This window comes from Monodon monoceros, unplaced genomic scaffold (assembly GCF_005190385.1).
Source record: "Monodon monoceros isolate NGI ecotype Baffin Bay Population unplaced genomic scaffold, NGI_Narwhal_1 Super_Scaffold_20, whole genome shotgun sequence".
Taxonomy (NCBI): Eukaryota; Metazoa; Chordata; class Mammalia; order Artiodactyla; family Monodontidae; genus Monodon; species Monodon monoceros.
Window position 1 is genome coordinate 124,159,023 of NW_021703777.1, and position 13,095 is coordinate 124,172,117.

Sequence of the window (13,095 nt, forward strand, 5' to 3'; positions counted from 1 at the left end):
ATAAAACAGATAAACAACAAGGACCTACTGTATAGCACAGGGAACTAGATTCAATATCTTGTACTAACCTATAATGGAAAAGAATCTGATAAAGAATACATATATATATACACACACACATATAAATGTGTATAACTAAATCACTTTGCTGTACACCAGAAAATAACACGTAAATTGATTACAGGTAAACATTTTCTTCCTTATCAATGTTTTTGTAAAGAAAGAGAGTCTATTTTTTCTTTTTTTAATAAGAAAATATTATCAAATGGTTGATAGCTATGATTCCATACCTGATAATATTTCAGCTGCCCATTTAGCTCTTCCAGATGCTTATCATACTCAGTAATAAGAGGAACTAAAAAGCTATAGAAAATTTCAAAGTTAAAAAGATACATATTCTTTTTAATCTAGTTTAATAAATATGTAACATGAAATAAATTAAACATCAAAATTTTTGTTAATTTTCTCCATAGCAATCAATACTTTGCCTTTTTCCTAAACCAGAGGTTCTCAACCTTAGCTCAATTAATATTTTAGGCTGAATAATTTTTTGTTGTTGGGGGCTGACCTGTGCTCTGTAGGATGTTTAGTAGCATTCCTGGCCTCTACCCATTAGATGCCACTAGCACCCTTATCCTCCACAATTGTGACAAGCAAAAATGTTTCCAGACATTGTCAAATATCTGGGGAGGGAAGGGAAGCAAAAATCACTCAGTTGAGAACCACTATTATAGACAATAATACTGGCTTTTTTCCCCTTGTCAATTCAATGACAGATCATTTAAACCTAATTATAGCAGAATATAAAATAAACATCCCTAATACTAAAAAATTAACAATAATTAAACATAATTAAGAAAATAATATTTTTCTGGTAATTCAACCTTACCTTTGGTCAACTACTGAGTTTTCTACTGTGTCACCTGCAACTCCTTTGAAGACAGATTTCTATAACAGAAAATACTGCATATTAAAATTTTGTTTTCTCACATCTTTCTAGTCAAAACTGACAGTAGTTTAAAATTAAATACAAGTAAACATTTTATAACCTTAAATCTGTCACTGCAATTACACAAGAGGGAAAGAGAAAAAAAAAGTTATATTAATTGATGCCGAAAATGTATTCAGTAAATTTTAACACCCATACATAATAAAACTCTTGGCAAAATAGAAATAGGAAGAAATTTCTCGATTGATAAAGAACATCTACCAAAAACCTACATCAATTACTATTCTTCATAGTGGAACATCAGAAGCACTGCACGAAATTCAGTAATAATACAAGGCTGCTCAATATCACTGCTAAAACTCAGCATTGTACTAAAGGTTCCAATCAGTGGAATCTGCTGCAGGGACAGGGGGTTGGAGATCTAAAGGTTGAAAAGGAACACACAATACTATTCTCATCTACAGACAATTTGACCATTTACCTAGAAAACTCTCTCTATAATCTACCAATTATTAGGACTAAGAACAGAGTACATAGGACTAAGAACAGAGTACACCAAGTCACCAGATAGAAGATCAAACATAAAAAAAACAGCTGCTTTCCCAAATACCAGCAATAATCAGAAAATGTGATAGGAAAAAATATGGTATTCACTACTATAAGAAAAGGTAGTACTTGAGAATAAAACAAAAAAAAATGTTGCAATAACTTTAACAAAATATTAACTTTACTGAAGGACATAAAGGATTAAATAAACAGGGTTCTATACCATATTCATATGTGGAACAGTCAGTATTATAAGTGTATCTATGTCTTAAAACTCACTGCAGGTACAATGCAATTCCAAAAAAGAAATCCAATAGAATAATTTATGAAACTTGATCTTAAACAGATGGTAAAGTCCCTATGTTTGAGTAAATGTGCAAGAATAGCCAAGATAATCTGGCCAAAAAAAAAAAAGAGGGGAGAACTTGCTCTACATGACAAAACACTATAATGCTAGAGTAATTAAAAGAATATGGTTCAGACACAGTAACAAACAGAACAGTACAGAGAATTCAGAAATAGATTCAAGTATTTATGGGTATGCAGTATATAAAAGAAGTGGAATTATAACTATAATAAATGGACAAAGTACTGCTTTTCAACTAATAGTGCTGGGTAAAAAAGTAAAATTAGATCCCAGCACACACTAAATGGAAAGAAAATTACAGATAGATTAAAGATCCAAATGTTTTAAAAATTTAACAACTATTGAAAGAAAATGTATTATTGACCCTGAGATACAGAAAGCTTTCTTAAGCTCTAAAAATGCACAGACTATTGTCTGCTTTGTTCACCAATATTCCAAGCAGTGCCTGGCATACTCTCACTCAAAATACATTTTCTAGCTGAAAGACACAAGTAGTAAAATCTATAAACAGAAGAAATAACATATTTTACAATATCCAAATTTAAAATTTCTATACAACTAATGACACCATAAGCAAGGTTAAGAGGACAGTATAATTTTAACACGACCAAAAAACACAGTAACTATTATAAAGTATGCAGAAACATTCAAAACACAAGGAGATGTATAAGAACTTTCAGTGGAGCTTTTACTGTAATTAAAAAAAAAATAGGATACATGAAAAATAATACAATAGGATCTCATAAGTAGGTCAAGGGATTAGCAAAACATATGTATCAACATGGATATATCACCAAAAAAGGGGTTACCTTCTAGGAGTAGAAGGAATGGAATGGGACAGAGGGAAGGACAGACAGATTCAAAGGGATTTTTTTAAAAAATGAAGTATAGTTGACTTATTGTGTAAGTACTGTGCACAGTACTGAGTTAGGTGTATAGCAAAGTGATTCAGTTATTTCATATACATATATTTCAGATTACTTTTCATTATAGGTTATTACAAGATACTGAATATAGTTCCCAGCTCTATACAGTACATTCTTGTTCCTTATGTATTTTACAAATAGTAGTTTGTACCTGTTAATCCCAAATTCTTAGTTCTTCCCTCCCCCTCCTTATCTCCCCTTTGGTAACAATAAGTTTGTTTTCTATGTTTGAGAGTTTGTTTCTGTCTGTATATAAATTCATTTGTATTACTTTTTAGATTCCACATATAAGTGATATCATATGATACATGTCTGACTTACTTCACTAAAGTATGATATTCTATAGGTCCATCCATGTTGCTGCAAATAGCAATATTTCATTCTTTTTTATGAGTGAGTTAATATTCCACTGTATATTTATACTACATATTCTTAGACCAATCATCTGTTAATGGGCTCTTGGGTTGTTTCCATGTCTTGGCTATCGTAAATAGTGCTGCTATGAACATAGGGGTGCATGTATCTTTTTGAAATACAGTTTTCATCTTTTCTGGATATATACCAAGGAATGGGATTGCTGCAGCAGATGGTAACTCTATTTTTAGATTTTTAAGGAAACTCCATACTGTTTTCCATAGTGACTACACCAATTTACCTTCCCACCAATAGTGTAGGAGGGTTCCCTTTCCTCCACACCCTCTCCAGCATTTATTATTTGTACAGTTTTTGATGATACCCATTCTGACCAGTGTGAGGTGACATCTCTTTGTGGTTTTGAGTTGCATCTTTCTGATAATAAGTGATGGTGAGCATTTTTTCATGAGCCTGTTGGCCACATGTAAGTCTTCTTAGGAGAAATGTCTGTTTAGGTCTTGTGCCCAGTTTTTGATTGGGTTATTTATTTTTTTGTTATTGAGTTGTATGAGCTTCTTGTATATTATGGAAATTAAGCCCTTGTCAGTCGCATCATTTGCCAATATTTTCTCCCAGTTGGTAGGTTGTCTTTTCATTTTGTTTATGGTTTCCTTTGCTGTGCAAAAGCTTGTAAGTTTTATTAGGTCCCATTCACTTATCTTAGCTTTTATTTCTTTTACATTGGCAGAATGATCTAAGAAAATATTGCTATCAGTTATGTCTAAGAATGCTCTGCCTATGTTCTCTTCTACGAGTTTTATGGTGTCATGTCTTAAATTTAGGTCTTTAAACCATTTTTGTATATGGTATGAGGCAGTGTACCAATTTCAGTGACTTACATGTAGCTGTCCAGCTTTCTCAACACCATTTGCTAAAGAGACTGTCATTGCTCCATTGTACATTCCTGCCTCCTTTGTCAGAGGTTAACTGACCATAGGTGTGTGAGTTAAATTCTCGGCTCTCTATTCTAAAGATCCATTGATCTAAATATCTTTTTGTGCAAATACCACAATGTTTTGATTACTATAACTATGTAATATAGTCTGAAGTCTGGAAGGGTTATGCCTCCAGCTTTATTCTTTTTCCTCAGGATTGCTGTGGCAATTCTGGGTCTTTTGTGGTTCCATATATATTTTACGATTATTTGTTCTAGTTTGGTGAAAAATGTCATGGATATTTTGATAGGGATCACATTACATCTGTAGATTGCTTTGGGTAGTATGGCCATTTTAACAATATTAATTCTTCCAATCCAAGGGCATGAGATATCTTTCCCTTTCTTTGAATTACCTTCAATTTCCTTTATCAATGTTATATAGTTTTCAGCTCCTTGGTTAAGTTTACTCCTAGGTATCAATACTTTTTTCTTTTTGATGTGATTTTAAATGGGATTGTTTTTACACTTTCTCTGATATTTTATTGTTAGTGTAAAGAAAAGCAACAGATTTCCGTATATTAATCTTGTAGCCTGCTACTTCGCTGAATTCATTTATTAGTACTGAATAGGTTTTACGTGGAGACTTTAGGGTACTCGAAATAGAGTATCATATCATCTGCAAATAGTGACGTTTTAAGTTCTGCCCTTCCAATTTGGATAAAATTTATTTACTTTTCTTGTCTGATTGCTGTGGCTAGGATTTGCAATACTATGTAGAATAACAGTGGTGAGAATGGGCATCTTGTCTTAAATCTGAATTTATTGGGAAGCCTTTCAGCTTTTCACTACTGAATATTATGTTGGCTGTGGGTTTGTCATAAGCAACTTTTATTATGTTGAGATATGTTCCCTCTAAATCCACTTTGGTGAGTTTTTATCATGAATGGATATTGAATTTTGTCAAATTTTTCTGCATCTATTGAAATTATCATGTGGTTTTTGTCTTTGCTTTCATTAATATGGTGTATAATATTGATTGATTTGTGTATTGAACCATCCTTGTGACCCTGGAATGAACCCAACTTCATCACGGAATGCTCCTTTTTATGTATTGTTGAATCCAGTTTGCTAATATTTCATTGACAATTTTTGCATTTATATTTGTCAAAGATATTCGCCTGTAATTCTCTTTTCTGCAGTGTCTCTGTCTGGTTTTGTTACTAGGGTGATGGTGGCTTCATAGAATGACTTTGAGACTGTTCTCTCCTCTTCAATCTTTTGGAATAGTTTGAAAAGGATACATTTAAGTTCTTCTTTGTATGTTAGGGAGAATTCCCCAGTGAAGCCATCCAGTCCTGGACTTTTGTTTGAAGAGGTTCTTAGGTCTGTCTACCAAGACAACAGAAATAAAAGCAAATACAAACAAATGGGACCTAATCAAACTTAAAAACTTTTGCACAACAAAAGAAATCACCAACAAAATAAAGACAATCTACGGACTGGAAGAAAATATTTGCAATGATTCAACTGACAAGGGTGTGCGTGTGTTAATCTCAAATCCCTAAATTATCCCTCCCCATCCCTGTCCCCTTTGGTAACCTTCAGTTTATTTTCTATGTATGTAAGTCGGTTTCTGTTTTGTAAATAACTTCCTTTATATCATTTTTTTAGATTCCACATATAAGTGATATCTTATGATATCTGTCTTTGTCTGACTTACTTCACTAAAGTATGATATCTCTAGGTCCATGCGTGTTGCTGCAAATGGCATTATTTCATTCTTTTTATGGCTGAGTATTATCACATTTTATGTATATGTGTGTGTGTGTGTGTATATATATATATATACCACATTTTCTTTATCCATTTCTCTGTCAATGGACATTCAGGTTGCTTCCATGGCTATTGTAAATGCTGTGGCTATGAACATTGGGGTGCATGTATCCTTTTGGTTTAGTTTTTTTTTTCTTTTTAAAAAAATATTTATTTATTTTGGCTGTGCTGGATCTTAGTTGTGGCACATGGGATCTTCGTTGCAGCATGCAGGATCCTTAGTTGCGGCACGTGAGTTTCTTAGTTGCAGCATGCAGTTTTCTTTTTTTTTTTTTTTTTTGCGGTACGCAGGCCTCTCACTGTTGTGGCCTCTCCCGTTGCGGAGCACAGGCTCGGGACGCGCAGGCCCAGCGGCCATGGCTCACAGGCCTAGCCACTCCATGGCATGTGGGATCTTCCCAGGCTGGGGCACAAACCCATGTCCCCTGCATCGGCAGGCAGACTCTCAACCACTGCGCCACCAGGGAAGCCCGCATGCAGTTTTCTTAGTTGCGGTGTGCGGACTTCTTAGTTGAGGCATGTGGACTCTTAGTTGCGGCAAGCCTGCAGGATCTAGTTCCCCGACCAGGGATTGAACCTGGGCCCCCTGCATTGGGAGCATGGAGTCTTACTTACTGGACCACCAAGGAAGTTCCTGCATGTATCCTTTTGAATTAGAGTTTTCTGTGGATATATGCCCAGGAGTGGGAATGCTGGATCATATAGTAACTCTATTTTTAGTTTTTTAAGGAATCTCCATACTGTTTTCCACAGTGAATGCACCACTTTACATTCCCACCAAAAGTTTAGGTGTGTTCCCTTTTCTCCACACCCTCTCCAGCATTTGTTATTTGTAGACTATTTAATGATGACCATTCTGACTGGTGTGAGGTGATACCTCAGTGTAGTGTGAATTTCCATTTCTGTGATAACCAGCGATGTTGAGCATCTTTTCATGTGTGTATTGGCCATCTGCATGTCTTCCCTGGATTCTGCCCATTTTTTGATTGCGTTGTATGTCTTTTTTTGATATTGATGTGTATAAGCTCTTTGTATATTTTGAAATTAATCCCTTGTCAGCAGTAGCATTTGCAAATATTTCCTCCCAATCCATAGCTTGTCTTTTTGTTTTGTGTATGGTTTCCTTTGGTGTACAAAAACTTTTAAGTTTAATTAGAGGACTTCTTTTTTTTTTTAAGGAGCCTCATTTTATTTGTTGAGAGAATATTCTTCCTCTTTTTAAGTATTTATTTATTTGGCTGCACCAGGTCTTAGTTCTGGCATGCGGGATCTTTGTTGCCACATGCAGGATCTTTAGTTGTGGCATTCAGGATCTTTAGTTGCGGCATACAGGATCTTTTAGTTGCAGCGTGCGGGCTCTTAGTTGCATCATGCAGGATCCAATTACCTGACCAGGGATCGAACCCAGGCCCCCTGCATTGGGAGTGCAGAGTCTTAACCGCTGGATCACCAGGAAGTCCCCATTTGTTTATTTTTGTTTTTATTTTCATTACTCTAGGAGGTGGATCAAACAACATCTTGCTGTGATTTATGTCACAGAGTGTCCTGCCTATGTTTTCCTCTAAGAGTTTGATAGTGTCTGGCCTTACATTTAGGTCTTTAATCCATTTTGAGTTTATTTTTTGTGTATTGTGTTACAGGATATTCTATATTTCATATACTTCATTCTTTTCCATGTAGCTGTCCAGTTTTCCCAGCACCACTTATTGAATAGACTGTCTTTTCTTATTGTATATTCTTGCCACCTTTGTCATAGATTAGCTGACTATAAGTGCGTGGGTTTATTTCTGGGTTTATTCTGTTCTATTGATCTTTGGGTGCTTTTGTGCCAGTACCATACTGTTTTGTTTACTGTAGCTTTTTAGTATAGTCTGAAGTCAGGGAGTGTGATTCCTCCAGCTCCATTTTTCTCAATATTGTTTAGGCTATTTAGGGTCTTCTGTGTTTCCACTCTAATTTTTAAATTTTTGTTCCAATTCTGTGAAAAATGCCACTGGTATTTTGATAGGGATTGCACTGAATCTGTAGACTGCCTTGAGTAGTATGGTCATTTACCAATATTGATTCTTCCCATACAAAAACAGGTCTTTTGCCTCAAGTAAGTTTATTCCTGGATATTTTATTCTTTTTCATATGATGGAAAATGGGATTGTTTCCTTAATTTCTCTTCCTGATATTTCATTGTTAGTGTATAGAAATGCAACAGATTTCTGTATATTAATTTTGCTTATTTTTATGTTAATTTTGTATTCTATGACTTTACCAAATTCATTGATGAGCTCTAATTTTCTGGTGGCATCTTTAGGATTTTCTTATCACCATATTAACTACAAACAGTGACAGTTTTACTTCTTCCTTTCCAATCTGGATTCCCTTACTTCTTGTCTTCTCTGATTGCTGTGGCTAGACTAGGACTTCTAATAGTATTTTGAATAAAAGTGGTGAGAGTGGGCATCCTTGTTCCTGATTGTAGATGAAATGCTTTCAGATTTTTAACACTGAGCATGATGTTAGCTGTGGGTTTGTCATATGGCCTTTATTATGTTGAGGTGTGTTCCTTCTATGCCCATTTTCTGAAGAGTTGTGTTTTTTTTTTATCATAAATGAATGTTGAATTTCATCAACAGTTTTTCTGCATCTGTTGATGTGTTCATATGGTTTTTGTTCTTCAAATTGTTAATGTGGTGCATATCATTGATTGATTTGAGGATATCAAAAAATCCTTGCATCCCTGGGATAAATCCTAGTTGATCATGGAGTATGATCCTTTTAATGTATTGTTGGAGTCAGTTTGTTAGTATTTTGTTGAGGAATTTTGCATCAATGTTCTTCAGTGATAATGGCCTGTAATTTTCATTTTTCGTGATATCTTTGTCTGGTTTTGGTATCAGGGTGATGGTGGCCTCATAGAATGAGTTCGAAGTGTTCCTTTCTCTGCAATTCTTTGGGATAGTTTCAAAAGGATAGGTGTTAACTATTCTCTAAATGTTTGGTAGAATTCAATTTTGAAGCCATCTGGTCCTGGACTTCTATTGGTTGGTAGTTTTTAAATTACTGATTCAATTTCTGTACTGGTAATTTGTTCATATTTTCTCTTTTTTCCTGGTTCAGTCTCAGACTGTACCTTTTCTAAGAATTTGTCCATTTCTTCTAGGTTGTCCATTTTATTGGCATATAGTTGCTCATGGTAGTCTCTTATGATCCTTTGTATTTTTACAGTGTCAGTTGTACCTTCTTTTTCATTTCTGATTTTATTAATTTGCACTCTCTCCCTTTTTTTTCCTGATGAGTTTGGCTAAAGGTTTATCAATTTTATCTTTTTCAAAGACCAGCTTTTAGTTTCATTGATCTTTCCTACTGCTTTTTTTTTTTCCGTCTCTATTTCATTTATTTTTTGTGATCTTTATGATCTCTTTCCCTCTACTAACTTTGGGTTTTGTTTGTTCTTCTTTCTCTAGTTCCTTTAGTTGTAAAGTTAGGATGTTTGAGATTTTTCTTGTTTCTTGAGGTAAGCTTACATCACTAAAAACTTCCCTCCTAGAACTACTTTTGCTATGTCTAATAGGTTTTGGATCAGCATGTTTTCATTTTCATTTGTCTCTAGGTATTTTTTAATTTCCTCTGATTTCTTTAGGGATAAACTGGTTGTTCAGTAGAATATTGTTTAGTCTTCACGTATTTGTGGACTTTTGCTTTTTTTTTTTTCTTGTAGTTGATTTCTAGTCTCATAGTGTTGTGGTCAGAAAAGATGCTTGATATGATTTCAATTTTCTTAAATGTACCTAGGCTCGTTTTGTGGCCAAGTATGATTTATCCTGGAGAATGTTCCAGTTGCAGTTGAAAAGAATGTGTATTCTGCTGGTTTCAGATGGAATGGTCTATTTATATATCAAGTCCATTTGGTCTAATGTGTTATTTTAAGGCCTGTGTTTCTAATTGATTACATCCATGGATATAAGTTGGATGTTAAAATCCCCTACCATTATTGTGTTATTGTTGATAGTTCCTTTAATATCTGTTAATATTTGATATATTGAAGTGCTCCTATGTTGGGTGCATATATATTTACAATTATTATATCTTCTTGGATTGATCCCTTGATCATCATGTAGTCTCCTCCTTTAGGTCTTGTAACAGTCTTCATTTTAGACTTTTTTTTTTTCTGATAAGTATTGCTACTCCAGTTTTCTTGTGATTTCCGTTTGCATGGAATACCTTTTTCATCCCCTCACTTTGTCTGTATGTGTGTCTAAATTTGAAGTAACTCTCTTGTAGGCAGCATATATATGTCTTGTTTTTGTATTCATTCAGCCAGTCTGTGTCTTTTGGTTGGAACCTATAATCTGTTTACGTTTAAGGTAATTATAAATAGGTATGCTCTTATTGCCATGATTTGTTAATCATTTTGGATTTGTTTTGGGGGTCTTTTCTCCCCCACTTTCTTCTTTTGTTATCTTCTCTTGTGATTTGATGACTATCTTTAGTGTTATGTTTGGATTCCATTTTCTTTTTTTGTGTGTATTATCTATTATAGATTTTTGGTTTTCAGTTATCATGACATTTTTGTATAGCAGTCTATATATGCACATGACTGTTTTAAGTTGATCTCTTCATTTCAAATGCATTTTAAATACCCTAAATTTGTAATCTCCTCCCCCCACAATTACTATTTTTCATATAATATTTTACATCTAATTATTTTGTGTATCCCTAAACTACTTATTGTGAATATAGATTATTTTACTAGTTTTGTATTTTAACCTTCCTAGTAGCTTGGTGTGTGGGTGATTTCCTACCTTTAGTGTATGCTTGCCTTTACTGGTGAGCTTTCTCATTTTGTAGTTTTCTTGTTTCTAGCTGTGGCCTTTTCTTTTTCACCTAGAGAAGCTCCTTTAACATTTGCTACAAAGCTGGTTTGGTGATGCTGAATTTCCTTTAGCTTTTGCTTTCTGTAAAGCTTTTGATTTCTCCATCAAATCTGAATGAGAGCCTTGCTGGGTATTCTTGGTTGGAGGTTTTTCCCTTTCATCACTTTAAATATATTGTGCCACTTTTTTTGGGTATGCAGAGTTTCTGCTGAAAAATCAGCTGATAACCTTATGGGAGTTCCCTTGTATGTTATTTGTTGCTTTTCCCTTGCTGCTTTTAGTGTTCTTTATCTTTAATTTTTGTCACTCTAACTACAATGTGTCTGGGTGTGTTCCTCTTTTGGTTAACCCTATATAGGACTCTCTGTACTTCCTGCACTTAAGTGACTATTCTTTTTCCCATGTTACAAAAGTTTTCAGCTATTATGTCTTCTAATATGTTCTCAGACCCTTTCTCTTCTCCTTTTGGGTCCCCTATAATTCAAATACTAGACTTGGACTTGGTATTGTCCCAGAGGTCTTTCAAACTGTCCTCATTTCTTTTCATTCTTTTTTCCTTCTTTTGTTCAGCAGCAGTGATTTCCACTACTCTATTTTCTAGCTCACTAATCCATGCTTTGGAATCATTTAGTCTACTATTGCTTCTTGTAGTGTATTTTTCACTTCAGTTATTGTATTCTTCATCTCTGTTTAGTTGTTCTTTATATTTTCCATCTCTTTATTACAAACTTCTGACTTCTTGCTCTGTGCATCCATTCTCCTCCTGAGTTCTTTAACCATCTTTATGGTCATTCCTCTCAACTCTTTCTCAGGTAGACTGCCTATCTTACTTCTTCTTTTGCGGTTTCATCTTGTTCCTTTGTCCGGAACATATTCCTCTGCTGCCTCATTTTGTCTAAGTTGCTATTTGTATTTTTATTATGTGGTGGATTAGTTATGTTTCTTGATCTTGGAGAAGTGGCCCTCTGCAGGAGGCATCCTATGCATCCCTGCTGGGTACTCCCGTCTTGTCACCTAAGTTATATGCTCTAGGGGTTCCACCTAATAGGGTTGTGTGGATCCTTCTCTTCTGGTGGGCTCTCTGGGCAGTCTAGTAGGCTTGGTTGGCCCCTAGTCTGGTTGCTGGCTAGGCCCTGCCTTATGTGGATGCTGTTGGTTGCTGCTTAGTGGGGCCTGGTCATGAGGTGGCTGGCTATGGAATCCTAGGGGGCCGCAGGACTAGTGCTGGCTCACTGGTGGGTGGAGTCAAGGTCCCAAAGATTCTGGAGCTGTTGCCCATCCACTGTTGCCAGATCCTGGGACTAGACTACTGGTGGGCAGAGCTTGTCCTGGAGTCTGGCTGCAGGGCCCAGAGATCACAGAGATCATTTGAGAATGTTGGGTGGGTGGGGCCAACTCCTGACACAGTTGGGTATGGGCTCCAGGGTGTCCTGAAGGTGGCTTTGGGCTGCTGGTGGGCTAGGCCAGGGCCTAACTGGTCCAAGGGTAAATTGTTTTCTTGCTTCTGTTGTCTGCCCCCTGGTGGGTGAGGCTGGTTGAGAGGACTGTGCAGGCTTACAGGCAGGAGGAGTTGGTGCCTGGTCACTTGTGAGTGGAGCTGGGTGTTGGTCCTCTGGTGGACAGGGCTTCCAGGGACATGTCTAGAGGAGGCTGTGGGCTCATGAGGTCATGAGACAACCTGTCTGCTGATGGGTTGGGCTATGTCCCTGCTCAGTTAGTTGTTTGGCCTGAGGCATCCCAGCACTGCAGCCTGTAGGCTGTTGGGTGGTGCCAGGTCTTGGCACTAATGAGCTTAAGGGACGATCCCAAGATGTCAGCTGCCATAGAAGCAGCATTCAGGTGGCTGAATGTTCCCTAAAATGTCTGACACCAGTGTCTATATCCCCAGAGTAAGCTGCATCTGCCCCCATCTCTCGATGAGACTATCCAAGACCAGCAGATAGGTCTGTCCCAAGCTCCTATCAAATTACTTCTTCTGTCCTGGGTCCCAGTGCATGTGAGGCTTTGTGTGCGCCCTTTAAAAGTGTAATCTCTATTTCCCCCAGTCCTTTGGGGCTCCTGCACTTAAGCCCTGCTGCCCTTCAAAACCAAGTGCTCTGGGGGCCTATCTTCCTAGTGCTGGACCTGGGCTGGAGAGCCCACTGTGGGGCTCAGAACCCTCACTCCTGTGGGAAAACCTCTGCAATATAATTATTCCCCAGTTGGTCACCCAGTTGGGGGGTATGGGATTTGATTATATCAGGAGTCTGCCTCTCCTAGCCATCTTATTGTGATTTCTTCTTTTTGTCTCTATCTGTAGGAGATGTTTTGTGATA

At 36.5% G+C, this 13,095-nt stretch overlaps 1 protein-coding gene across 3 annotated transcripts in view; it reads right to left on the reverse strand.

Annotated features, from left to right (window-relative positions):
• Positions 1-13,095, reverse strand: part of SCLT1 (sodium channel and clathrin linker 1) — a 253,924-nt gene that overhangs the window by 193,656 nt on the left and 47,173 nt on the right. For all 3 annotated transcript variants that reach the window (XM_029235194.1, XM_029235192.1, XM_029235193.1), the window contains exons 3-4: positions 890-948; positions 291-363 (exon numbers count right to left, since the gene is read on the reverse strand). In XM_029235194.1, coding sequence (XP_029091027.1) covers positions 291-363; positions 890-948 — 132 coding nt within the window. The remainder of the gene's footprint in view (positions 1-290; positions 364-889; positions 949-13,095) is intronic.